Genomic DNA, 27,785 nt, shown 5'->3' with positions numbered 1-27,785 from the left:
ATAAGCTGAACTATACTTCTGTCAATTAACCTTTGACTATTCAGCTCTTCAGAGCTGATATTATCAGAAAAATAAGGTTGTCCTGGTCCAACCAGATATTAAAGTTCTGCACTGCTGCAGACTTCCTATGCACAAAAAATGAAGGAAGAAAGGGCATATGGCTATAAGCCTCACTGAACTGGATCTAGCAAAAAAAGATAAAACAAAAGGCTTAATGAAAGGAGATGAAGGAAGGAAGAAGAGGAGTGAAGTACATACTACATGCAGGGGAGAGGGGCACTGGTATATATTGGGTGACGTCCAACGACTAAACAAAAAAAATTGCTTGAGTTTTCAATAAGTAAGCTTCTCCGTATGAAGTAGTGGGGGACAAAAAAAAAGGAGATAGTAATGTAACAGAAAATACAGTATCTATGTCACAAGCAAGATTTAAACTGCATTCTGTGATGAAATCAGGATTTCTCCATAACCTCAGTACTAGAGCACTGAAAGGATTGCTGCATTGCTGTAAATCCAAAACTGGTGTTCAGTTAAACTTCCAATGCAATATATCTATATTATCTATTATATAGATAATAGCAAGTACTGCTACAGATAACCTCTAGTAGCAGTTAGCAAACTTATTATCTGTTTTCTATAAACCAGAAATTTACTAGGGCAGCTACAGGCTTATTTGCTTGAGGACAACGTTATGCAACTCAAAGAACAGATTTGAAAAGAAACAATTTGAAAGAAAAAATATTAGATGTACGTAGCTACATTTAAGGTAGGTTTTGTTAAAGTTGGATTATGCCTGAATAATTTAGTATCTGTTTTACAAAGTTTAACTGGAATTTTAGGCAAAGGTAATACAATTAACTTGATCTATCTAGACTTAAGCAGAGTATTTCATATAATGTCCTTTGTTGGATTTTAAATGATGAGAATCAAGAGAAGATGTGACCTGTCAGAAAGACTGCGAGGTAGACAAGGAGCTCACTAAAGCAACATCAGTTTAGAAGTGGAATGGGAATTCCTGAGTTTAACTGGGATTACTAGCAGTGTTCTGCAGTCATAAGTCATGATTTATTCTGCTCAGTACTTGGGTCAGAAACCTGGTTCAAGAGCTAGGCCTATACCGACGTTATCTGAAGAGGTATTAAACTGAATGGTTCTACTAATACTGGAGAGAATCAGGTCATTACACAGGAAGAATGAGAAGACTTTGTGTATTGGAGTGGTAGAAGTCAACCAAAGTTTAATAATAAAGTCATATACTTAGGGCTAAGAACAAGAATTTTTGCTTTGAGCCAGAGAGACAGTAAGTATGAGGCACTGACATGCACATGTGAAAAGCATGTGTGATTCAAGTACACAGTAGGCAAATGATTTTAGGAGATGCACAAAAAGAATTTGTGTGGAACAGTGATGAGTGCTTAGAGTATTGTGTGCAGTTCTAGTTAACTATGTTGAGTGACCACGAATTTAAACTGACGCAGATACAGGTGAAGTCTTTTAGTATGAGTAGAAGGACTTCCTAGCTTCTGAAAGGGCACTAAAAGCTTGTCTTGTCTAACTTAAGAAAGTGGACATGAAATTGGCTGTGGCAAGCCTGTAAGTATCAGGAAAGAATGATTATTTATACTAAAAAATAAAGGATTGAAATCAAATGGATATAAATAGGTTGTGAGTACATTTAAAGTGGGAATTAGACAAAATTTTATATTCATTTATATTCATTCATATTTAATAATGATCTTCTAAAGAGGATTGAAGAAGAAGGAGATCAATAAGGCTTCCACAGGCTATATGAGCTATTTATGAAAGAGACTTACTGACAGGACAGGGAGGATTCTGACGTTAAGAAAAAAATCCGTTTGTCAGATGCAGAATAGTAACTGTACTGGAAAGATGCTTGGTCAGCATGTCTGGCCACATTGAGGGTTAAATCTCAGATTATGGTAGGTTTTCCTGGGCCTATCCTCTTTTCATTTTTTTAACCAGGAGTGTTTGCATGTGCAGCTTCTGAGGAATTGCTCTGCCTGCTAAGGATTTCCTGATTTCTGATAGCTCTTGATGAAGGTTCCTGCTGTTCCCACAGTGAGGCAGTAGCATCAGATCGTCCACCAAGAACAACTTTATTACAGGTGCACAGGGCAGCAAAGTACATAAATATTAGGTTTCAGGCTTTCTGAAATGTCCCAGGAAGACTGCAGGGATGCTAAGTGCACGTGTGCTCTGTCCATTGACAAAACCCTGTGTTTGCACTTGGGAACGTTAGTGGAAGTTAGTGGAAAGTTAGTGGAAGCCTATTAATTAGCGGAAGGCTAATTCCACTTCTGTGGTGTGAAGGGGACTGTTAATGATGGCAGGAACCAGTGAAAGGCCTTTTTTGGTCTGCCTTTGTAGCACAAGGTGTGATTCACTTTCTTTGGTCATCAGTACACTTTCACTTTCTGAATGCTCTCCTACCGTAGGGTCCCGGGAAGCACTTCTCTATCATAGAATCACAGAATCACAGAATGGTTCGACTTGGAAGGGACCATAAAGATCATCTAGTTCCAACCCCCTTGGCACGGCCAGGGACACCTCCCACTAGACCAGATTGCTCAAAGCCCCATCCAGCCTGGCCTTGAACACCTCCAGGGATGGGGCATCCACAGCTTCTCTGGGCAACCTGTTCCGGTGCCTCACCACCCTCACAGTAAAGAATTTCTTACTGATAGCCAATCTAAATCTACCCTCTTTCAGTTTGAAGCCATTACCCTGTGTCCTATCATTACGCTCCCTCCACATAAAGAGTCCCTCCACATCCTTCCTGTAGGCCCCCTTCAGGCACTGGAAGGCTGGTATAAGGTCTGCCTGGAGCCTTCTCTTCTCCAGGCTGAACAACCCCAACTCTCTCAGCCTGTCCTCGTAGCATAGGTGCTCCAGCCCTCTGATCATCTTCGTGGCCCTCCACTGGACCTGTTCCAACAGGTCCATGTCCTTCTTGTGCTGAGGACCCCAGCGCAGGACGCAGTCCTGCAGGTGGGGTCTCACCAGAGCAGAGTAGAGGGGCAGAATCACCTCACTCGACCTGCTGGCCACACTTCTTTTCATGCAGCCCCAGATGCGGTTGGCTTTCTGGCCTGCAAGTGTGCACTGCCTGCCCATGTTGAGCTTCTTGTCCACCAACACTGCCAAGTCCTTCTCCTCAGGGCTGCTCTCAGTCCATTCTCCAGCCTGTATTTGTGCCTGGGATTGCCATGACCCAGATGCAGGACCTTGCACTTGGCCTGGTTGAACTTCATGAGGTTTGCACAGGCCCACCTCTCGAAGCTGTTTTCTTTTGTGATGCCTGGTCTTTGGTACTGAATGTCTTCACAGTCGCTTGTGATGGGCAGGAGGCAGGGAAAGAAGGTTCCAGGGGACCCTTCCAGACCTGGACTGCAAGTATGCGAGGGACTGATCTCATTGAAATGATGGCTTTTACCACTCCTGTGTTTCCAAACCACTCAGCCCTTTTATACCTTTGTTCTTCACTTTTAAAAAGAAATCTGTTTTCTTGTATCTTGCTTCCATGTAGATCTTCTGGTGTCTAGTAGAATAGTTAAGTTAACATTAACAACTTTTCCTCATCAGGGACACAATTTTTATTTTTTTTAAATCAATTTAGCTGCCTTTTTTCATGAAACTTTGAGAACTATCCTTTCTCCCCACCCCAAACAAATTTTCCAGTAATTATCCGCTAAGTTCAAAAGTCACAGAGGAAGACTGACAGGTAGGTGCAATGAGGTACAATTGCCTCAGCCTTGTTTCCTTTGGAAGTTTTGCTAAAAATATGTATGGTAATATAACAACTCTTCTATCCGTTTGTAATTTGTCTCTGATTTAATGTAAAAATCTTTAACATATTGACATAGACAAGATACAATGTCAGGCTATTCAGCAAATGTTGGGAGGAGCAAGAGTAATAGCTCTAGTAAAGCTGCATGTCTTCATAAACACACTAGTGACTCAGGGTGTAAACTAGATGTAAATGGTGGGGTTGGAAATAAAACCACAAGGACATTTTGCTGAAGATAATGGCTCTCCCAGGTTCTTTACTAACAATGTACCGTCAATCAGCTGATGTTACATACATTATTCTGATACTCAGGCTGGACTTGAATTCTTGAAAATCAGTTTGAAAACATACCACAAAGAACTGTGAAAAAAACATTGACAAGGGGACACTGTTATGCCATTGACTAAGAAAGATAGGTAATGTTCTAATGATGGCCACAGAAAAATAAAAGATGGACCACATCTACTGCATCAGCTCATTTCTTTTAAGATGTTTATTGGTGTATTATTTTGTTTTGATTAGTGATCTTTAAGCTGCAGGTGCTTTTAAATCATGGCATTCCATTGTTCTTGTGTTGCTAGCTGGCTAGCAGAAACTGTGATTTGTAGAATTGGTTTGGAATCCATTGAAGATTTCTAAAAAAGGAGAAAAAATAGTAAAGAAATGATAGAAGACAGTAGCTACAATGTATATATTGGTCAAAATTTAAATGAAATAGTACTGTTGTTCACCAAGAACATGATTTCACTGTGTCTCAAATATGACTGTAATGTAAAGTAATTATAATGAAGAATGAGTCAGAACATATACCATGATTTTCAGAAGACTTAAGTATCTTACTTCTGCTGGAAGAGTGAGTACTCAATATGTTTGCTATATCAGGAGCCAAAGTTAGGTTAATTTTTTTAAAAGAGCTTTTACTATGCCATACCAGAGGAAACATATCTGAATACGTATGTATCTGCTGTCATGTCTGAATAGAAGCATGTCAATGATATAATGCAGGAATAAAATTAGGCTGCTTATGAGCATTTTTTAAGATAAGACCAACTTCACTGCATTAAGCAAAGGCTAACTTGATACCTTGCTTTTCACAAGAGGGCAGTAACACTGATCTGGGGCACATTCAGGAGTAGGGAAACACTTCCACAGAATACTTTATCATCCTGCCAAAATTAATGCTTCAGAGACTTCCTGAGCAAGCATGATTATCTACATGTTTGAGAACCTTCCATTAGTTTGTTTTGAGGTTTTTAAAATGCATATTTACTTTTGGTATGCCCACTGTGTGAAGGACCAGACTTCAGTTTGTTTTGAGTCTGTCACTTGCTAGTTTTATTTAGTTTTCCAGCTCTGTATCATATTCTTCTCTCATTTTCTCTCTTCCATCTGTGGAATAGCTTATGGATTAATTAGTTTTGATAGCCTGGAGATGTAGTGCTGCATGGCCCATGAGTACTGTTATGTTTTGCTGGCCATGCTTTCTTCAGAATCACAGAATCACAGAATGATAGGGGTTGGAAGGGACCTCTGGAAATCATCTAGGCCAACCGCCCTACCAAAACAGGGTACAAGTAGAATATTAGATACAACTGAACTCTACTTAAGCTGGGAGAAGGCAACCATAGAATAAATCTTCAAAGAAGAATCTTTAGCCTTCCGGTACCTGAAGGGGGCCTACAAGAAAGCTGGAGAGGGGTGTTTTACGAGGACATATAGTGATAGAGAGTAACGGCTTTAAACTGAAAGAGGGTAGATTTAGATTAGGTATAAGGAAGAAATTCTTTACTCTGAGGGTGGTGAGACACTGCAACAGGTTGCCCAGAGAAGCTGTGGATCCCCCATCCCTGGAAGTATTCAAGGACAGGTTGGATGGGGCTTTGAGTAACCTGATCTAGTGGGAGGTCTCCCCGCCCCTGGCAGGCAGGTTAGAACTAGATGGTCTTTAAGGTCCCTTCCAACACAAACCATTTTATGATTCTGATACATATTTTTGGTGCAGGCAGAGATCTTGTTGCGAGACTTACCACCAGGGTGTTTCAGTGGGGAAACACTAAAAATCCTTTCCCTATCTTGCCATCTCTTTTCTTCTTGTGGTCTCCCAGAAGAGAGGGAACTTATGGTATCATGTTAAGAATAAAACCCAAGCACTTCCTGAAAACTGTCACATCCAAGTGGCTTGGAAGCTGCTTGCTCTCAAAAGGTGAAGAAAGTTGAGACCACCTTGCCATTTTATAGACCAGAGCATCAATCCTCAAAATCCTACTTATTTTTTTTGGTTTGCTTTGCCGTATTATATTAAAAATAAATATATAAAAATATAATATATAAAATATAAAATAAAATATATTAAAAAATAAAAAAACCCTGACAAAACCTTGTAGATAATAATTTTCTTAAACTATTTTTTTTCCAAGCTAAATGTTTCAAAACTGCTACAACAGTAACTTTTTTGGATTTAAGCGTTCTACTTGTCAAGTAATAGAATTCAGACTCCCAAACTGTCTCTATATTTTGTTTCTGGAAAATATGTCTCTCTCCCTTTCCATAAGACATACCTTTTTTGATGGAGAGTCTGACTGGAAATGAAATCTGGATTTTAAGAGCTAGGTTTTTAGTTTGTTCTTATCCAGAACTTCATTTTAATCTTGGAGTTCTGTGATATGACATTGCTTGTCAAGAGTTTCAAACACAAATCTAAACATTCACAAATTTGAGCTACAGGGTAGCTGTTTTTAAAAGCTGTATCAAGTCACAGATTTAAGTGAAACATACCTTACCCATCACTTCTTCAACTGTGTCACTGAAATGCCCCGAACACTGCCAGACCATTTATTCTAAACAGCAATAAAACATTAGTACTTAGAGAGGCTAATTACCTATTTTTGAGCAGCATAACTATTATGGTTCTCCACAGGGCCGTTTTTCAATGCTTTCTCCCTGGCATGGTCTGCCCCCAGGTTCTGGTGTAGGATTATTACACTGGCGAGTTCGAGTGCTTTCTCCATTGATGCAGGTGGACCAGGCACTCCAACAGCTCCAGCCTCCATCAGTGACAACTGGTATTAAGACATCATATTAAGATTAGTCCAGCACCTCTCTGCCTTCTGTGCGGTGACAGAAAGATCAATTAGAGCTTTTTAGTTTGTACTTTTGAGGGTGGACAAGGTAGACCATTATTCAATTCTTACATTCTCGGTTGTGGTAACTCTGCAGATCACTGCAGCCTTCAGCATACAACACATCACACAGATTCGGCTTTTGAAAATGCCCTTGTCACTTGTAGCACTTGTTAAGAGCCCAGGGGTTTCAATATTTTTGTCACCCTAGGAAGCTGCCTGAATATCAAGTTCTAAGGGCCATTTTGGGCACTTGTGCTTTAAAAACCTGGCCACAGAGAATGAATTTACTGCACACACAATAAATTTTTTACATTTTCAGTTGCGGAACTATATTCATCTCCCTCTTCCTCTTTGTGGACCAATCTAATGTTAAGCTGGCACAATAATTATGAAATGTGATCATGTGTTAGCAAACAGTGCTTTTGCAGGAAACTGAAGACAAAACAGCTTATGACGTGGTGAGATTGCTTTTTCCTGAAATCAGTTTACCATTATTGCACCATGCTTCAATAATGCTCCTATTTACTTAAATGAACTTGGGGTATCATTCCAAGACAAAATAACGTATGTGGGACAGTGAACTCTAATTTAGAGTGCCCTCTTTATGGAAAGAACTCTGTAACTTACACTAACTTCTACACCATATACCCATGAGATTTGACAGCAGTAAGTATAAGGGAGTACTACAACATCCTTCTATCTTTATGAAGGCTCATTTTGTCAGGATATTGTTCACAATAACAAATATGCTCATTTTAGTCTGTCTGGAGTATTTACTAACCTTTAATTAATGTAGATCTGGGAATCTGACAAGCGATTCCCTTAAAGTAGCTTGAGCACATGCAAGTACAGGCTCCATCTACCAATACAAGGGTGCCTCCATTTTTGCAGGGTTCACATTTGCACACACTGTATTCGGTAATGTAGTCTTTAATTGCTCTTTCCAAATTTTGTTTCTTTAAATATGCATCTCTCATCTTAACTGGAACAAGTGTCTGTATTGGAGAAGGCTGTAGAAGAAAAAAGCCCACGCATTACAGAATTTTCTGAAAGTTCTGAATCCTTTTGATATACCCATCACTAGAGCAAGCATCTGAAGTAACTGTCAAGATGAAGAAAATACCTGAAAGTTTATCATAAACTTGGAGTATCACCTCCATCTTAGAACAAAAGCTTTCAGACTGTAAGAGCCATGGCTTTGAAGAAGTTGTACTTACCCGTTGCTGTATCACTACTGGAGCATCAACCAAAGACTTAGCCCACTGTATGTAATCCTCTACATTAACCATTTTGGATCCTCTCAGTAACATTTCTTTTATTTTAACAGAAAAGTCAATCTTCCCTCCATCAACTAAGGAAATGACATCATCAATGACAGCATCATCCTGATGTTCTGCTGCAGAAAGAAAGAAGAGAGGCTGAAGAAGAAATTTTAATGCCCATGTTATCTTGAAGAACAGTTGTCCTTTCAGCGCAACCAGTCCATCTCTATAAAAGGATCACAGAGAGAAGAACACTTCACTCACTCATTGGGGCGGAATTCAGTCTTTCTTTGCTCATACCTCTTATGGGGAGGAAATCTATTTTGCAAGTAAATTAGAAAACCCTATATCTGAAAGGAAAAGAAGGGGTAGTGTAAAATGAAAGACGTTATGGAGGTCATAGCCATTTGATAACAAGCCAAAGATAATACGAGTCATGCTACTGTATCACCTGAGCTGAGCCAGAAGAGAGCAGGAATTGGAGTAGTAGGAGCTTTTACTTCATAACTAAAACACAAGAACAGAGCACTGAAAACTATTGCCTCTGACGGGCTCAGTAGTAAATCTCCTTGCCTTTTGCAATTTTTAGGTCATGTGATAAAAGACTCATCTCCAGATGCACAAAGGAGCAGAGAGGACCAATGACAGGCAAAGAAACTTAAGTAGCCTAATCAGAGAACAGGGAGGCCCTGCTTGACTCCTCCTAGGCCTGTCTCAGCCCCACAGGGTGAGGCTGATGCTGAGTCAACAACAAGATGAGTTAATGAAAAAGCTCTCTGGATGCAAAATAGGGCATTTTGGGATTGCACAAACTCAAATACCTAGAGTATACTTACAGGAGTGCCATTGAAGATGTAAGGGAGTATCAAAGTGGCTTTAGGAGGAACGAGCATGGGAAAATACAGGGTTAAAGGCAAAAAAGGAGACTGATTGCATATAGAAAAGTGACTGATCAGTGAGCTTGTCTGCCATCTACTGTCCTTGACCTTTGCAGTCTGTTCTGGCTTACCAGTAAATTCCATTTCTAAGTTTTTCCTGGCTGAGAGGACTCTATTTTATGTACATACATGTGTAAGGAGATCTGTGTGCCAGCAACTGAAGTTGCACACTGGCTGATAGGGACATGGTATTTGTGGTGCCAATAACTGGAGTGGGTTGGGATACATATGTCAGTGTGTGATCAGTAGCAAATATCGAGCAAACCTAGCAGGTGAATGGGAGCCGGGTATCAAAGTGGCTGTTAGTCTGGCCTAGATATGTACATGTCTCTAGAGTGCGACAACTGGAGGAGCTGGCTATTGGAGTTACCAGGGGTTCTAGGCCAAATACTGGAGAGACTCCAAGGTCCCGAGGTTGACTGAGACCTCTTTGGAAGTGATGGTGTGTCTGTGTAAGGCATCTGGAGACAAGAGGATCCAAGGGCCAATTGGCCCTGCGTAGACTGAGCACCTAAAGCCAGCTACTGGAGGTATCCATTGTGTGTGAGTGTGGGTGTGTGTGTTGGTGTGCATCAGGTGGTCTCTACCAGCAATGGCAGTGGAGCTGTGGGCCTTGGGGTCTTATATATCCGGGTGCCAGAAACAGGGGAGACTAAGGATCCAGTTGCTGGTTCAATTGAATGCCTAAGGTCAGCTGCTGGAGGGATCTGTATTGGCTATATATGTAAATTAAAAAGGGGCTGAAATACCTGAGGACTGTGTTGCCTGAGGAGAACATCTGCTCTAGCTGACCCTGCTTGAGCAGGGGAGTTGCACGAGATGGCCTCCAGAGGACCCTTCCAACCTCAATCGTTCTGTGATTCTGTGATATTTCCCACTGACAGACTTTCACACGGATCAGATGGAGAGAACAGGGTGAAGCCATTGGTGCTGTCTGTGTTTGTCTGAGTACTGTGTTTTTGTCTATATTGATTGTGTGGCTAGCAATGTGTGTATGTACGTGTGCATTATCTAAGTGTGTTTGTATGTGTGCCTACTGGGAACACATGCTCAGCCTGGCTTGACCTGAGAGCATGGAAGTACAGCAGCCTTACCTCTACTGGTCTACTAGATTTGTCCTTTCCCTAACAGCAATAACTATATCTATTATAAAAGGGCAAGGAACTGGTATAATCTTTCCTTAAGCAAAAGATATAATATAAAATAAGGATATACTTACATCTGTCCTTCACATAAATCTTTTCACATTTACCACGATCAATATTAACATCGGCATCTAAGTTTTTATATGTAATACTGGCATCTAAGTGATAACCGAGGCATTTTTTCACATCTTCTACAGTGATACCTGAAAGTGGAAGTAATTAGGTGATTAGAGGGACTGAATGACCATAAATAATGTGATATTATTATTATTATTCTTGGAGAATAAATTTTAGAGATATTGCAAATGTTTATGGCTTTCTTGTTCCCATTTATCCTCTGCTTTTTGCATTTCCATGAAGTGAATGTGAGGATGATTGTATCTGAAGTGTCTGCACAGAGGCATGTGAGATCTACAATGATTCAGAAAATACCAAAACCCTGCAAAAAACGATTTCTGTTTTCCTTGATCTAGATGAAAGCAGATGTCCCTCTAGGGGCTACTCTTTCCATATTGGAATTGTGTCTTTCTCAGCTGATTATCATTTGGTCTTTTTATGTGCTAACTTGCTCAGTCCTCCCAGTCCCTCTCTCCCAATCTCAAACACGTTTCTCTTCTCCTTCTCCCAATAAAGTTATTTAAGTCCACTGATATCTTACAAGTACGCCATTCCCATAAGTTCTAATCCTCCTCTATCTGCTACTGCCTCCACCACCTCCTTTCTATTTATGAAACTCAGACTTCACTTGTGTATTCAGAAAGATTTTTGCTTAAGATTGGTACTTTAAAAAAAAATAATCCAGCACCGCAATCTCCAGGTGCTGAACAGAGTTATAGTGGGATACATAAGTGACATCTTTGCCCCATGTCCTTTTGCATAGTCTGAACATCTGATAGTAATATTGTTGTTGGTGTTGCATGCAGCAGGTACTTATTTTCTGATCTCCAAAATCAGCATGAGTATTGCCTTTTCTAACTTTATTCCAGAGTGTTCATTTTAATACATCACAAAACCATATACATCTGAACTGCACGTGAGGGAGGACTAAATTGCTACTTTCATATTTTAACCAGGGCAAGTAAAATTCCAGTGTGATGTTAAAGTCTATAAAAACAGTTTTAACACACTCAAGTACACAATGTGATTTCTAGGGAGTTCTTCAATTTGTTCCGTATTTTTTGCCACCACCATACTCTTAGACTGATTGTACCACAAGAAGGTACCAATTAGCAAATTGGATTTAAGGTTAAGGCAGATCTTCTAGGCGTTGGGAATCTCTTGTGAATCATTTCACACCAATTAGTATTGCTAATATTTTGAAGAGGTTTCTCTAAGATTTTTTTTTCTCAGTTACAGACTTACAATAGAGGCTTCAAATAATTTTGGAAATTACGAAGACTGACTCTCATCTTTGTTGAACTCATGTAATACTGTAAAGTCATTGGTGTGCCACAAGCAGCACACGCTGAACTGTGCTTTCCTCAGCAGTGCTCCATATACACAAATCTGTTCTCATACATCTCTGCATGACTGGAGACTTGGTGATAATCTGCATACCATAGCAAGACCAACAAAATGCATACCTAATCGAGACATAGCGTAATTATCCAGCACGTACACAAGTTCATATTTTCCTCCTACAGTTCCGGAGACTGCATAGTGAGTTCCATAATCTTCCAGGAATTTGAAATATTCCCCCTTATCATATTCAGCAGGCAGAGAGTTTAGATCATCAAGGAAACTATCTGTGAGACGGACATCACGACTCCGCATTTGGAATCTTCCCAGCTGAATCTTTCCTTTTATAAGCAGAAAGGTTTGGTTCTGAATGCAGGGAGAAGAAAGCAGATGAATGTGCCATTCTATCATGTGGCACAGCAGGAAAATGTGTTCTATTTTACTTACAAAGAAACTGCAGCACTTTTAAACATGACATTCAATCTAGCATTTAGGAACAGAGACAAACTTGTTTAATTCAAATTAGAAGTTCTCCAATTTAAACTGAGGAAGCAGCAAGACATTTAGATCATTTCAGTTCTTGCAGTTCTGCAGAACTCTCCCTTTACTAATTTCAGCGAGCACTTTGTGATCTATTTGACAAGGCCTTCTCTTTAACTACACTATCTACCGAAAGTGCCTTTCTGACTTTCATAACGTTGGAAAGTAATTCCATATGGCTCACTAGATAACGGAAGCTTCCCACTGAGGTCAGCTGGAGTTTTGTCTTTGTTTACCGTCAGAAAAGAACTAAGTTCTCTCTTTTTTTGGATCACTTCTCTATTATTCTCACACTGTCACAAGGAAGGGCAAAGCCCGAATTAAAAACAAACAAAAAAAGAAAATAACATCATAAAATGAAAATTAGTCAGGAAAAAATCCCACTGAGACATTCGACCCATACATACATTCTAACTCTAGTTTTAGTGACTGATATTTTCATAAATTACACTGCAGATGTTTTTATATCATAATGTAAATTAGGACATAGCTGCTGCCTGTAACACATTACATTCGTGAAATAGTTGCACTTAAGACTCTAAGCAAACACATGCCTTCCAAATCCCATTATAATTTGCAGTACTAATGTCACTCCCTTAGCAGTAGTGCCTAACAGGGGGTACATAAATGGGATTTAGGAACTGACCATCACATTTGCTGGCACCATTTAAAGGATCTTAAACTGCTGACTCAGATGCTGCTTAGGACTGGCAGAAATTTTCAGGCACAAAAATCTCTGTGAGGAAATTTTTGTACGTGCAAATATTCCTGCCATCTGGCATGTAAAAAATCCCTTGCTCTCCTGGTGTCCCCAGGCTGCTCCTGGCTTTAACTTGCAGGTGAGCCCTGGAGTGTTCTTGTCCAGGAACTGCCACTCTAATAACTTGCAGCAACATGAGTTTACAGTGATAGACCTCTGCTGGTGACAGAATATGACTCATTTTCTGAACTGATCTCTGAGCAAGAATTTGAGACCAAAACTCCTATGACAGGCCACTAGACTACGAGCATCCTGAGCTACAGAACTTGATCTTTTGTGTCTGTGGAGATAAATGCTTTGAGATTGAAATAGTCCATTTCCATCCCAAGAAAACTCATACCAATACAAAATCAGTGCTGTACGTCAGCTTTGCTTTGTAGGACAGACCTTTCTCTTCAGCATAATTTTAATTAATCAGTTATAAAAGTTATCTTAGTTTTCCTTTCTATCCATTTGATCTCTAGAGCTCTGAGTGTGTCCTAGACAACAAGGCTGACAAGAAACTTGAAAAATTGAATTAGTTGAGGCAGATCTATTCTTCCTTGCATGTGGTGCATTTCAGCATTATGGAGTTGATGTACCTTGTGATGGCATGTTGTGATCACATACTTTGGTGTATGTGGTGGGAAAGGGCATATGACCTGGTCAATTAATTTCACTAACACCCAGCTGCTGGATTAGGCCATAGTGAATAGCATGTCTAGTGTCACTTTTTGTGGTCTCTCTCTCTTTGACCTCACTAGATGCCAAGGCTACTTCTTTACTAGTAAATAAAATGAGGCCTTTCCTCTGTCTCAAAGGGCAGGTAGAGTGCTATGGCTTGCGTGCAGCCCCAAAATAGGCTTGCTTTCTCCAGACTGGCTCCTAAGAACATTCCCTTCAAATATGCTGCAGGGGACCACAGGATGGGCATTGCTTATGAGCGCATGAGAGCTGGCACAGACCAAAATCATGGCAGTATGCTAGTAAAACTAGGGATTATCGTATGCCAGTGCTAATGTCTGTGCCTCTTAGCCCAGGGTAGTTAATTAGTACAGACATACCTGAATGGCCGAGATCTGCCCTTTCAGTTTTCTACATGTCTATTTTTTATTTACCTAGTGTAGGTGTACTCAGTGGCAACTTTTTGTCCCAAGACTTGACTTAATTTGTCCACATTGCACAAGATTAGAGCTGCTCTTTAAACAGGATGATATCAAAGATCTTTGGCCCTTTCTAAAATCAAGATCCTGTTAAAGACGAGGGTGGTTGCTAGTCATCAGTAAACAGTGGGAAAATGAAGCTACATTTGGTTACCCTTTGGTCATGTCTGAAATCTTAACCCTAGTATTGCCAGTATTTCATTTTTGTGAATAAATGACAGAAAAGCAGCAGGCAACTAAAATACTTAGAAGGATTAATCTTGCATTATTCAAACACTGTGTAAATTTTACTGTTTGTAAAATAGTTACATTAAATCCTTTAGCTTGATTAAACTTACCCTTTCTGTGGAGCTTTGCAGGATAGAACTTAAACTTGAATTCTTGCTGTAGTGATACTTGAAATTTACTTCTGAACCATTTTTTTTACTTCCTTCAGTAGGTGTGTATTTGAGAGACAGGTCAGCGTTAAAGTGTTTTTGTTTTTCTACGTAAACCTCTCGTAACATTTTTACACGATCATGGTAAAACACAGATGTGAAGGTTTTGTCTGCTTTTGTCTTAGGAAAGATAATGAAAAGGTTGTATGAGAAAACAAACCAGGCAGTAATACGAAAATGTAAGTAGCACTTTAAAGTCATATGTTTTACATAGCTTAACAATACATTTTCTTACAGCTCTTTTTACTTTTAAAAGAAAACAAATGGAAAAATCACTTCATCCCAAACCACCTAATCTGGATCAAAAGTGGTTCAAAAGTGAACAGAAAACTGCAGTGACAACATTCAGTGATTGTTAAATCTCAGCATGTAACACTGTTAAAGTAATTTATGTGTGTCAACAGTTCCTTTACATGTAAGGAACTCCTTACATTCTAGGAAACATTCCTACATTCTAGGAAACTCCTTCCTCGAATGCAGACAAGATTTGCTAATAGGTCCTGACATCTTAAATGAATCAGAATTAGGATTTTTCTTTCTTTCCTTATGGCAGACAATAGCTAATTCAGAATACTTATTTTAGTGTTGCTTATTTTTGTATACTTTAGCAGAATATAGAGCTTTAGTAACTGAAAATGGTTATGCATCAAAATCAAATATAAGCAGTTATCTCTGGGTCAGATTTACTCATTTTGGGCAGAATCTGGTTTAAATTGTAATTGTTCCATGAAGTTCCTACTTACAGTGATAGGCAAAGCATTTGGTAAGCAAAATACTGCCTTGATTTCTGAAATGAACCTGACTTTGATGTTTCTAAAATCATCAGCATTTTTCGGGTTCAAATCTCAGTGGAAGTCATAGTCTGAATCTCAAAAGCCTATTTAATTTTTTTTCACTGGGAAAGAGGAAGTCATCACTCATTAGAAAACCCAAGCAGGGCCTGAGTATCATAATAGTATTCCTGCCTTTTTATCAGTGCCTTTTGTGTGTCCTTGAAAAAGCAGCTTGATTGCTGCTCTACCCAGTAAAAGGTATCATACTCCTTTCTGTACATCTCCTGTTTATCTCATCCACTCATGTTGTAAACATTCCAGAAATAGGTTCGTTTACTAGGCACAGGTGCAGCAAAGAAGATGTGGGAATTTATCTGGCACTGAGCTTAACTGCTAAAGCAAATGATAACATAACCTGTTTCTGTCTGGACTTTATTAAAAGCTTGATGCTAAAAAGCTGCTGCTGCCTGACTCAAGAGATACGCTGAGGCTTCCAAGAACATGTCAGTGTTCAGCATTCAGTTAAAGAAATCCTAAGTTGCACAGAGGGACTTAGACTTACATCGTAAACGAGAACATGCACATTCCATGGCTTGCGGTAGTACGTCCGGGTGTTTCCATCACGCACTCTTTCACAAAGACCATTGAAAAATTCATTGTCAAATGGGCTGGCCATTGGCTGCATCCCTAAAACATTGATTCTACAAGAGAAGCACATGAGAGGTTATGCTTCAAAAAAGGAGGTGTCAGCACCCTTGCCTGTAGACAATGGTGTTGTAACTGGAAAAGTCAGATCCTGTAAGAGATGGAGACTGTAGCTGTGGGAACTGAATCTTGCTTCTTCCACAGCAGCTTGCCTCATCTCTTGTGATCCTCTCATCTGTGTAGTGAAGATAACAATAGATCTTTTGTAAAGCACTTTAAGGGCCATGTATGAGAAATAAAAGATAAGATATTAAACACCAAACCCAGTGAGAGCATTAGGAATGAAAGGAGGTAAAAACCCATTTCTTCCTGACCAATATGTTTGTGAGGAAGCATTTCTTATAGGTTTAAAATGGACATCTCAACAGCTATTTTTAACCTGGTTTTTTCATAACTTATATTAGTTTGTTTCCTGGTAGGAACTTTGGTATCAAGCGTGTACAAGATCCATCAAATCTGTAGAAGGAATATACAGCTAGTCCTAGCATTATCTGTTCTCAAAAGGTGTGACCTTGTAGAATAATAGCATTGTCTGAAGCAGAGAAGAGGAAATCTGAACCATTACAAGTCCAGAGAAGAGGGCATATTGGCTGGATAGCTCTATGCTTCTATGTACTGATGTACAAAAGATACCTCCAAAAATAACTGCAAAAGATTCTGTATATGGTTTTTTTCCTTTCTATGTCTGTTTCATAGATCGAAATCTTTTCAGTATTTCCAGTATTTATGTTTGATACATGTCCTATCTGAGTGTAGATACGTGTACTTATGTCAGTGTAGAAAAGTGGCTATCAATTCATCAAATTTGCCAGTATACTACCGCACATCTATAAAACATTTTGTCATGGAAGATTTTAGCAATGGATTGTAATAGGAAAAATAAATAAAGTACTTCTAACTAAAAATGCCCGACTTCCCCATGCTACAGCGGCAGCATTTTTGCTCTTGTGCAGTAATACTATCATCAAAACCAAATGACAATAACGCATCCTTTTCATTTAAACACAAGGTGGTGCTGTCGTACTCTTTTATTTTCGTTTCTTCCAGTTTGAATAGCTGCCTTCTAGCTCGGTTTGGAGGTAAACAATATGTCAGACTTTCTTTTTGTTTGAAACGAAAGAAATCCAGCAGGGTCAGAGAAGAGAAAGATTAATTTTTTAAGTAGATTAATGAGGAAAACTCCTGTAAACAATGAGGATCTGGAAAGTGGAGAATGGAATACTGGAAAAAAGCCACAGGCAGAGTGCTGTTGCAGTAAGGCATCCCATTGTATAAATAATCAAGATACTTTTTCTCCTTTTTAGACATGCATGTTAGTAAAGTAATTTGTAATGACTGATTGGTTATGAAATATCACTTGAAACATATCTATATATCTATAAGCTTTACATTTAAATAGTATCGTGTATATTCATGTAACTTCTATATATGATACTGCGTATTAAAATAATAATTGATTTACACTGTCTGTATAAATATTTTATCCTCCCCAAGCAAACAAAATAAAACAGTAGTTAGGTGCTCCTTCCAAAAGCTACGTAGCATTTCTAAATACAAATGCGAACATGATTCAGCTTCTACTTTTCAGAATGTCAGTGTGCCTCAGTATTTTCATCTGGCTTTGGAGACAGTCCTATACTCTTCACAAGGGCTAATACTACTTTTTCTTTCGTTACATACCCTTGCCCTGCGGTCCTGCCAACTTCAGACACATCAATATCATGTTGACGGCATGGTGATTGCGGATCGGAATCACAGTCATCTTCATCAGAAAAGTCTCCACAGTCATTATCTACATTACATACAAGTCGTCGCTTTATACATCGACCTAGTCAAAGAATAAAACTTTGAATGAATACATTATTTTTCCCAAGATGGACTTTAAATGATATCCCCAGCTACTCTTTATTGAGATATCTTGATTGAGGGCAAGAACGAGATGCACATGCAGTGGAAGCAGGGACAGGTATCCTGGGAAGAGTATAGGGACACTGCCTGGTTGTCTAGCGATGGGGTCAGGAAGGCCAAGGCGCACCTGGAGCTGAACTTGGCAAGGGATGCAAAGAATAATGAGGTCTTCTGCAGGTATGTCAGCCAGAAAAGGAATGTCAAAGAAAGTGTACATCTCCGTGGTGAGCAAGACCGGCAAACTGGTAACAACTGAGGAGGAGCAGTGTGAGGTACTCAGCAACTTTTTTGACACAATCTTCACTGGCAATCTCTCTCCCCACTTCTTGAGTGGATGGTCCACAAGGCAGGGACTGGGGAAGCAAAGTCCCTCCCACTGTAAGAGAATATCAGGTTTGTGGCCACCTGAGGAACCTGAACATAAGGAAATCTATGGGACCTGACAAGATGCAACTCAGAGTCCTGAGGGAATAGGCTGTTGTAGTTGCCAAGCCAGTCTCTATGACTCTTCATGAGATTTGAAAAGTCATGGTAGTCAGGTGAAGTCCCCAGGGACTGGAAAAAGGCAAACACTGCACCCATTTTTAACAAGGGTAGAAAGTAATTACTGACATGTCAGCCTCACCTCTGTGCCTTGAAAGAGCATGGAACAGACCCTCCTAGAAGCTGTGCTAAGGCACATGGAGGACAGGGAGGTGATTTGAGACAGCCAGCATGGCTTCACCAAGGGCAAGTCCTGTCTGACCACCCTAGTGGCCTTCTCTGATGGAATGACTACATCAGTGGACAAGGGAAGAGCTACCAATGTTGTCTATCTGGACTTCTGTGAGAACTCTGACACAGTCCTGCACAACATGGGGATTTGGGGGATGGACTGTTCAGTGGATGAGAAATTGGTTGGATGGTCACATCCAGAGGGTAGTGGTCAATGGCTCAATGTCCAGATGGAGACTGGTGACAAGTGGTGTCCATCAGTGGTCCGTATTGGGACCAGTACTGTTCAATAGCTTCATCATATAGACATATGTGACACAGACAGTGGGATCGAGTGCACCCTCAGCAAATTTGCAGATGACACCAAACTCAGTGGTACAGTTGACATGCCTGAGGGACAGGATGCCATCCAGAGGGACCTGGACAGGCTTGAGAAGTGGGCCTGTGTGAACCTCATGAGGTTGAACAAGGTCAAGTGCAAGGTCCTGCACCTGTGTTGGGGCAACACCCAGTATCAAGACAGGCTGGGGGATGAAGGTATTGAGAGCAGCCCAGTTGAGAAGGACTTGAGGGTACTGGTGGATAAAAAGATGAACATGAGCCAACAATGTGTGCTTGTGATGTAGAAAGCCAACCATATCCTGGGCTGCATCAAAAGAAGTGTGGTCAGCAGGTCAAAGGAGGTGATTCTGCCTCCCTACTTTGCTCTGGTGAGACCCCACCTGGAGTACTGTGTCCAGCTTTGGGGCCCCCAGCACAGGAAGACATGGACCTGTTGGAGTGGGTCCAGAGGAGAGACAGAAAAATGATCAGGGAAGGGAACATCTCTCCTATGAGGACAGGCTGAGAGAGTTGGGGTTGTTCAGCCTGGAGAAGAGAAGGCTGCAGGGAGACCTTATTGTGGCCTTTCAGTACTTAAAGGGTGCTTACAAGAAAGATGGGGACAGACTTTTCAGCAGGGCCTGTTGCAATAGGACAAGGGGCAATGGCTTTAAACTAAAAGAGGGTAGATTTAGACTAGATATAAGGAAGAAAATTTTTACAAAGAGGGTGGTGAAACACTGGCACAGGTTGCCCAGGGAGGTGGTAGATTCCCCATCCCTGGAAACATTCAAGGTCAGGTGGACGAGGCTCTGAGAAACCTGATCTAGTGAAAGGTGTCCCTGGTCATTGCAGAGGGGTTGACTAGATGACCTTTAAAAGTCCCTTCCAACCCAAAGCATTCTATGATTCTATGATTCTATGAGATCTTTCTCTTTGTATATTTCTATCATAGTCATGAGGAATTTGACTCTTACACCCTGCCTCCTTCAAATGAAAAATACCCCATACTACTACATTTAATTATGAGTTTACTAAGGTGGCTAGGAAAAGCAGGTGACAGGAGAACTGCTGTCATTTGCAGAAACTTGTTACTTGCTGTGATTGTTTCTATATTAATATTTGATTATTAGTGTTGTTTTTTTAAAAAAATATATGAAGACAACACAGGAAAATAGTAATTCAATATCAACAAATAATTATTTCTGAATTGTTTAAATTTTTGCTATTTGGCCTATGTTATTTGGACACTGTAGTGTCCAAAACTATAGTAATTTGTGTTCTAAAGCAACAGTGAAGTAGAATTCTCCTGAAGTTGTGTATCACAGGTTTTACAAAGACTGGTGTTTTTTTTCTACAGGATTTAAAGATTTGGGGTAAATTTACCCTAGCATAATAAGCCAACACCTGTTGCTATCGACCGTCTCACCTGTAAGTGCCACACAATGGCTATGAAGCAGTAGTTAACCACATAGTTTCTCGTTCTTCTTTCTCTGCTTGCACTTCAGAGTACTTGAAATAAAGACAATACTGATAATGGCTTGGGACTCAAATTTCACTTACCATCTTTCCTTTTCTGTTTTGACTAGTTTTATTACCATTAAATTTTCTTATTTTATTTTGATTTATGATGAATCTTGAACATTACATTCATTCATATGCCATGCATGTATCACTTTAAAGTTTACATCTTACTTTGGATCTATAGGCATTCTGGTCTCCAGCTAGCATCTATCATACTACTTTGGTCAGTAAAACTCCCTGTTCATTTTGTTAAAGTTCCTTCAGTCCTAGTTTTTCCCAGTGATTTTTCATAAAACACTGATTCTGTAGCAGGTGGAGCAGTTACACTAGAAGAAAGGACACTCATAGTATGGTCAACTTTTAACCAGAGTACAAATTACAGGAGAAGAATTTAAATTAGATGCAAATTATAATGGGAGATGAGAGGAATATACCCCTCTAAAGCGTTGTTCATGCTGTGGTTTTGGCTTTGTGGCTTTGCATCCCACCTGTCTACCTTCTGAGGAATCTCTTTAAACCCTAGAAATAAGGGTTTAACAGTTTCGAGAAAGCATACCCAACTAGAAAAGCACTGAAGCATATCTTTCTTTTTGTGTATGCATTTTGTCCTGAAAGTAAATGGATTTAACTCCTTCACAGTACTAAGTAAAATGCGTTTTCCTGAGTTATTGCATAACTCGCTATGACACAAAAACAAAACCTACCAGAACTGCATTGAAAGTCAGCACCACAACCTGGTTCTGGTTCTTCAGGACAGACTTGGCTGGTTTTACAGCTTTGTGTATCTCCTAAGGTCTCCAGGCATGGTGTTCCACCAAACTGTCCAAATTGTTGAATATATCTAGAGCGATACTTGAAAGAAAAATAACACTATTAGCATTGCTAAGAGACAACACAGAACTACCAGAACCGAAGGATTTCCATCTGAACTTAGAACTTTTCAAAATGAATCATCTTTGGTGAAATTTTTGGTTGAAAATCCAAAGGCACAGCCCATAGTGTAAAAAAAGTGTACAGGAACATTGAATTAATAACAATGTCTTAGCAAGTATGTAGAAATAGTTATTTTTAACTATTTAGTTATTTCACGATTTTCATTATTTTCAACCCAGGGATGAAATGCATCATATATATTTTGTATGCTTCCAAGTCTTTCATAGAAAATGTATTGAAAAGTAACGTTCTTAACAGAAACATCCATTTGGCCAAAAAAAGATAATTTCTATCAACAAAACATTTTGAATGAGAACTGCTGACCAGTTTCGTACATCTGGATGTAGTCTTTTCTTACTCTTATGACTTCAGATCTGAAATTATGGGTTTCATCAAAACACGAACATACAATATTAAGAGTTGTAATCTGATATTTTTGCATTACCAAAAGGCAGACAGATAATGTTCCTTTGGTTGTGGCTTTGGAACAAAGACTTCCAACTATAGCTTACCCTTTGATAGGTGCACGGGTCGCAGGGGCCCCAAGCGCTCCAGCTGCTCAGCTTACAATCTATCGGAGATGGCGCATTCAGTTCTCTTGTTCCCCTGTGGAAAGCTTTTTCTGAAGAGCCGTTAAACAAAACAGTCCTGGGCAGTACACTAAAATCATATGCGAGTTTGTATTTAAACCATAGACTGATATTTTAGAAGCATCTTCAAGCTGTTTTCTTCTTCATTTTCACAACAGTACTTGGTACTTAGATGTATAAACAACTGCCTAATCTTAAATTCTTCAGTGGTTTAAAACTACATGAAAAAAAACCCTTGACTTAATGGGACAGCTCTTTTTTAGATCTCTGTGTGTACTCATGCTTTTCTGGTGGGTCATGTGATTGAAGAGAATCAAATAGCACATGGAAGACATCTGCAGTTCCCCTGTTCAGACAGTGGCTGTGTTGCCCATACTTAGAGCTGAAGACAAAGGCACAGCAGCACACCTCAAATAGATGAGGCACTTAAATACATGTCTCTGATTTTTTGAGCTTATTAGCTTTAATGGGTGTCGTGGTTTGGCCTCAGACGGCAACAAAGAACCATGTGCCGCTCGCTCGGGCCTTCCCAATACGGAAAGAATCAGAAGAAAAAGGCAAAACTCTTGGGTTGAGACAAAGGCAGTTTAACAGAACAGCAAAGGGAACAAGCAAACAACAACAATAACACGGATAGAGGAGTATATGAACAGGATTACGGAACGGCCGCTCCCCGACTGACCCGGGGCCCCCGCCCATTCCAAGCGGTGACTTCTTCCTGCCCCAGCAGCTCAAGGTGGGCATGGCTCACATGGGATGGAATACCCGTGTCCCTGCTGGAGCCCGGGGAGAATTAACCCTATCCCCACTGGAACCAGGACAACGGGGTTGCCCTTAAGCCTAGATAAAAGTTTAAATGCTTTCTTGAGTTGAAAGAAGACTCATAAATAGAGGTATTATTTGCCAATAAGCTAACGTATAGTTGGAAAATACAGACAAGTGTTTAACTATATAAGTATTCTTCAGTCGAACAGTTGAATACTTTGCCAGTTAGGCCTGTATTTTCTAGAGTTGCTCTTTCATTTCGGTGCCCAGTTTTAAAAACCATGGAACTCCAGGCTGTCAGTAAGTGAAAGGCTATCACTATATAGAAATCAAATTTATATGAAGCACACACAGTTAGACATTAAAACTGATGCACTGTAGGATGAGTTGTTAATTTTAAAAAGCAAGGCCAGTAGTTTACTGGTGACCTTATCTTTGTAGGTAACAATGCTGGAAAGCAGAGGAATGGAGGAGCACTGAGGTCTAGTTTGCCTGGTTTGCTCTCTCTAATTTACTCTGATTTGGCCTTACATGCTGAGTATTCATCTACTGCAAAGCAATTCTCTCTCTGCATCTCTCCATGTTAATGCTCTACAGTGGACCTTCTTTGCTGAGCCCAGCTGCCTGGCAGATCTGTAGCTGCTGCAGCATGATGTATGGGCTTTTGTTGCAAGCAGGGCCTTGCCCTTCACTCTTTGACCCCCTTCCCTTGTACAAATATGGTAGGAGTCCAAACAAACATAACCTGATTCCAGATTCCACGGGATTGAGAAATCTGCAGTTTGGACAAGGAAGGTATACCAGTTGGTTCAACTTTCTGATGCCATTTATTGTATGTTCAGGTTACACACGTAGTAAGTTGTTATTGAGACACTAGATCAACCTATGTCTCTTTGCAACTATTGAATCTTAAAGAGCTCAGGGATCACAGAGTAGTTGTGCAACCTTTTATGCACTCAGCTGTCCCTGGCTGGCTCTTATGCCTCAGACTTTCCGCTGTCACACACACCAGCAGTAAACATGCACCACAGCTGCTGCGGGAAGTATCTGTCACGCACTCCCACTGTCTTGCCTGCTGTCTTGCCTCCTAAACAACTCTCTTCCCAGAAGTCTCCTGACCTCAAGCTAGGGCCTGCAGTAATTGGATCCTCGGCTGAGGAAGTTGATTTTAACAGGTGGGATTCTCAAAAAAGAAAACAGCAAAAAGCACAAATATGCCCAATAACTATGGATAGCAGAAATAAGAAAAGAATTAAGAATTCTTTCCATACAATAGGTACCTCCCAAACTCTTAGCTGGTAGGGAAGTGTGAACCTTTTCCACACGTCCGGCACCAGGAATTGGGGTACCTGATAGAGGATGCAGATCCAAGTCCATTTTATACAGAATTCCCTTTCACTAATTCTCTGGTGGTGTCTGAGCACCTAAATGAATAACCCACTGGTTGGCAGATGAAAGTGATGGGAACTTGGGAGATGGCATTGCCTTGTTCTTACACTTCTCCCTGAGCATGCTTTAATGATCATTATCAGGAATAGGGTAATGGATCAGCTGTCTCTTTGCTCTGACCCAGAAAAGACTGTGATTAGATTCATCATGGTACTTTTAATCTGAGCCTTTTCTTCTACTTTCATATGCCCACTTAGGGGCCAGCTTTCTTTCTCCAGTGCTGTTGAGGTTTGCAGATCCAAAACACTCTGCAAGGTGTGCTTATGTACATTGGAATGATACTTCATCCTGGGAACTGATACAGATATTTGAAATTATAATTCCACCTGAATCTATGCTGCAGTCACACTTTGAGTAATATTAAGATTTATAACTCAAAGACAAGAAAGAAAAGGAAAGAAGTATACAGCTTCTCTTAGAAATGTCTACAGAAAAGGCAAAATCCTAGAAGGTAGCTGTATAGACATGGAGGCAACATCAGTTGCTTCAGGGGAAATGCCATCTGAATATGAAAAAGCTCAACACTTCACCATGAGAACAATTAAATATTGGAATAGGTTACCCAGGGAAATGGTAGAACATCCCTTACTGGAAACATACAAGACTGACTGACACGAGAGGACTCCTGGATGACCTAATCTAAGGCCCTGTTTTGAACAGAGCATGGTACAAAACCTCCAGAGGTCCCTTCCAACTTAGACTTTTCAAAGTATTCTACAGTTCTATGAAATTCTGGAAAGTTGTAATGTATTTGAAGTTTGATGTAGCCCTCCAGCCTCTTCAAAGACAATTAATTTGCCTGTAATTAGCTCATCTTACAAATACTTCAGCAATAATACAATTACTGTAACTCCATAATAAGCAGGCAATGCTTTGAAAAGTTGCTGTACAATATGCTATTAAGTATTTTTCCACAACTCAGCATGACAGTAACATCAATGGGGGGAAGAAATGAAAATCTGCTGGTCTGGCAAATGGATGAGAGTCACCTTGTTCCTTCCTGTATCTGCAAATATGGCTGCATATATGACCTTTCCATCTCTTTGCTTGTGTAGGAATGTAAACCTCTGAGTAACAACATCCATTCAGACATCTTGGGTTGAAAACTGACAGGTTGTCCTTAAAGATGGTAGGAGCAGGAACCCTGAGACACTAGACCTTAAAGATACCTCAAGGCAACTAATAGGATTTCTAAAGGCAGATGGATGTCTTATTCCTAGAAATTATCAGGTATTTAGGAAGGGAGGTATTTATTTCAGGAAGGATGGGGAGGGACCCTTTTTCAGGAAGAGTAATGGTAGGATGAGGGGTAATGGTTTCAAACTGAAAGAGGGTAGATTTAGATGGGATATTAGGAAGAAATTCCTTACTGTAAGGGTGGTGAGGCACTGGAAGAGGTTGCCCAGGGACGCTGTGGATGCCCCATCCGTGGAAGCGTTCAAGGCCAGGCTGGATGGGGCTTTGAGCAGCCTGGTCTAGTGGGAGGTGTCCCTGCCTACGGAAGGGGGCTTGGAACTACATGATCTTTAAAGTCCCTTCCAACCCAAACCATTCCATGATTCTCTGATTCTGTTTAGGTACTGTAGAAGTTTACATTGAAACGCATTTCTGAACTTTTAAATTATTACCTTAAAAATACAGCCAAAATCCCTCGCAGGCAATAAGAACTAACCATGAAGAGCAGTGTCTAGGAGGACTGCCTGAAGGAGTGATCAGACTCAAGCTAGTGCAGAACTTAAAGAGTCTCCCAAAGGTTCCTATAAGTCATTATTTTGACTGTAAAATAAAAATTCCAGGTAGGAAAGGCTGGGTTGAACTTTTCAATGCAAATAACACAAGGTGGCACAAGTTTTCACATAATCCAAACTGAGCAACTTGTGCAAGAATATTCTTTGGGTGATGTACACACGGCCCTGGGCCCCCTCCGGGTTAGTGTACAAGTTTCACATGATTTGCTGCAGATCCAGCTTTAGGGTTTTGGATTTACTTGAGGTTAGAGAAGAAAAAAAAATAAAAAAAAAATCAGAAAAAGCTCATTGCAAGTGAGTCTCTTGAACTCTGAAACATCAACAATGCATCCACTATCCAGATTGGTCTGGAAATTCAGAGGGACACATACAGAAAGAGCACTTTACCCAATATCATTGTTTAGAAAAAACAAAGATATTAGGAAAATTGTCAGGCTTGTCACCTGCACATTAAACCAAAGGACAAGGGGTTACTGAAAAGCCATGCTGAAACAGGAGCTACTAAGTCACACAATTTAAATAGGAGTGGAGATAAAGGTAGCTCAGCTACTGAAGAATGTCACTGAAGGTGGCAGTTAGGAGCAAGAACTTCAGAGACAAGCATGGAAATCAAAATACCTTCTCTGCTGTCCATTACTGGGGAGTTTTGCGGGACAGAAGAGTGCTCTTTAGAAAGGAAGAGCCTTGTATGGACTCTTTGTAATAATCATGTCTTCTGGCTGGACTGCTTCTCACTGAATGTATCAAGCCTGTGGTTTAATTAGATCTGAATACCAAAATAATAATAACCATCAAAACATAAGGAGAGAGGGAAGCAGCAGTCTTTATAGTTTTGAAGGCTACTCTTCAAAGTCTGTTCAGGTATTTCAAACAATAATGGCAGCAACCACCCTCGGGCCTACACACATGTCCAAGAGGCAATGCTCAGTTGTTCAGGCAGTATTCACATGCCTTCACAAAATGCTTCTCATACTGCAATTTAAGTCTTGAAGCAGATGGATCCCAATTTATTCTTAACGCACCTATATCTGAGACTCACATTTTTTCACCACTTAGTACTGACCTTTGTTATAAATGACATACAGACTAGGCAGCTATGTTTCAGGTAGTATATATTTTCACTTGTTTTCACATGATATTTTTGCAGGGACTAAGCCTTTAGTTCTCCTTCTAATGAATCTTCCAATGGAAAAACAAAGGCTAGATTTTCAAAGAATTAGAAACAGGCAGTGTAAGAGACTTCAGGAATTGAAGTACTGTCAGAAAAAATTGTGTGTCTCCAAGTAGAAGCAAATTGAGATTCGATTATATTTTCACAGTCAGCGTACAATAGATGAGTTGCCTGAGCTCCACCTCCCTGCACAAACATGGCTTCAACTGCTATCAGTCACCATTATTGTGCCACATACATCCAAAATAAATGGATAAACCATTTCTGCTTGACTCCTTGAAACACAGCAAGAAGTAGTTTCCTTTTTCGTTGAATATCTAAGCAAGCCACCATTAGAGATGTCTGCATTGGAGATTTATGCTCTGAATTAGAGAAAGAAAACAGTATAGACCTCTGCAGAAGACCAAGGACACTTACCTTCTAGTTTCCCCCAGAACTAAGGCAGCCACCTCTAAACTGCATAGTATCGATATAAGCTGCAGGATAACACACATGCATCTCATTTTGTAGCTGAATAGACAAGAATTGCCATGACTGAAGTCACAATGTCTTTATTTGTTCCCTTTGTTATT

General features: G+C 40.1%; 1 protein-coding gene across 2 annotated transcripts; it reads right to left on the bottom strand.

Annotated features, from left to right (window-relative positions):
• Nucleotides 1-4,283: 4,283 nt before the first annotated feature.
• Nucleotides 4,284-27,785, bottom strand: C9 (complement C9). 2 transcript variants are annotated; one of them, XM_063321527.1, is made up of 12 exons: nt 27,631-27,785; nt 22,003-22,096; nt 21,262-21,409; nt 17,771-17,918; nt 15,948-16,086; nt 14,514-14,732; nt 11,859-12,099; nt 10,350-10,478; nt 8,148-8,326; nt 7,712-7,940; nt 6,688-6,867; nt 4,284-4,443 (listed from the first exon to the last, which is right to left on the bottom strand). In XM_063321527.1, exons 1-11 carry the CDS (start codon nt 27,714-27,716, stop codon nt 6,710-6,712), a joined length of 1,770 nt encoding a protein of 589 aa, XP_063177597.1. In that variant the 5' UTR covers nt 27,717-27,785; the 3' UTR covers nt 4,284-4,443; nt 6,688-6,709. The 2 variants fall into 2 exon arrangements, with proteins under 2 accessions (XP_063177597.1, XP_063177596.1); XM_063321526.1 differs by having other exon boundaries at nt 22,003-22,150; nt 27,631-27,783.

The sequence above is a fragment of the Chroicocephalus ridibundus genome, chromosome Z (assembly GCF_963924245.1).
Source record: "Chroicocephalus ridibundus chromosome Z, bChrRid1.1, whole genome shotgun sequence".
NCBI classification, from domain to species: domain Eukaryota; kingdom Metazoa; phylum Chordata; class Aves; order Charadriiformes; family Laridae; genus Chroicocephalus; species Chroicocephalus ridibundus.
The sequence above is the reverse complement of the archived record's forward strand: the minus strand, read 5'-3'. Positions and strand labels throughout refer to the sequence as shown.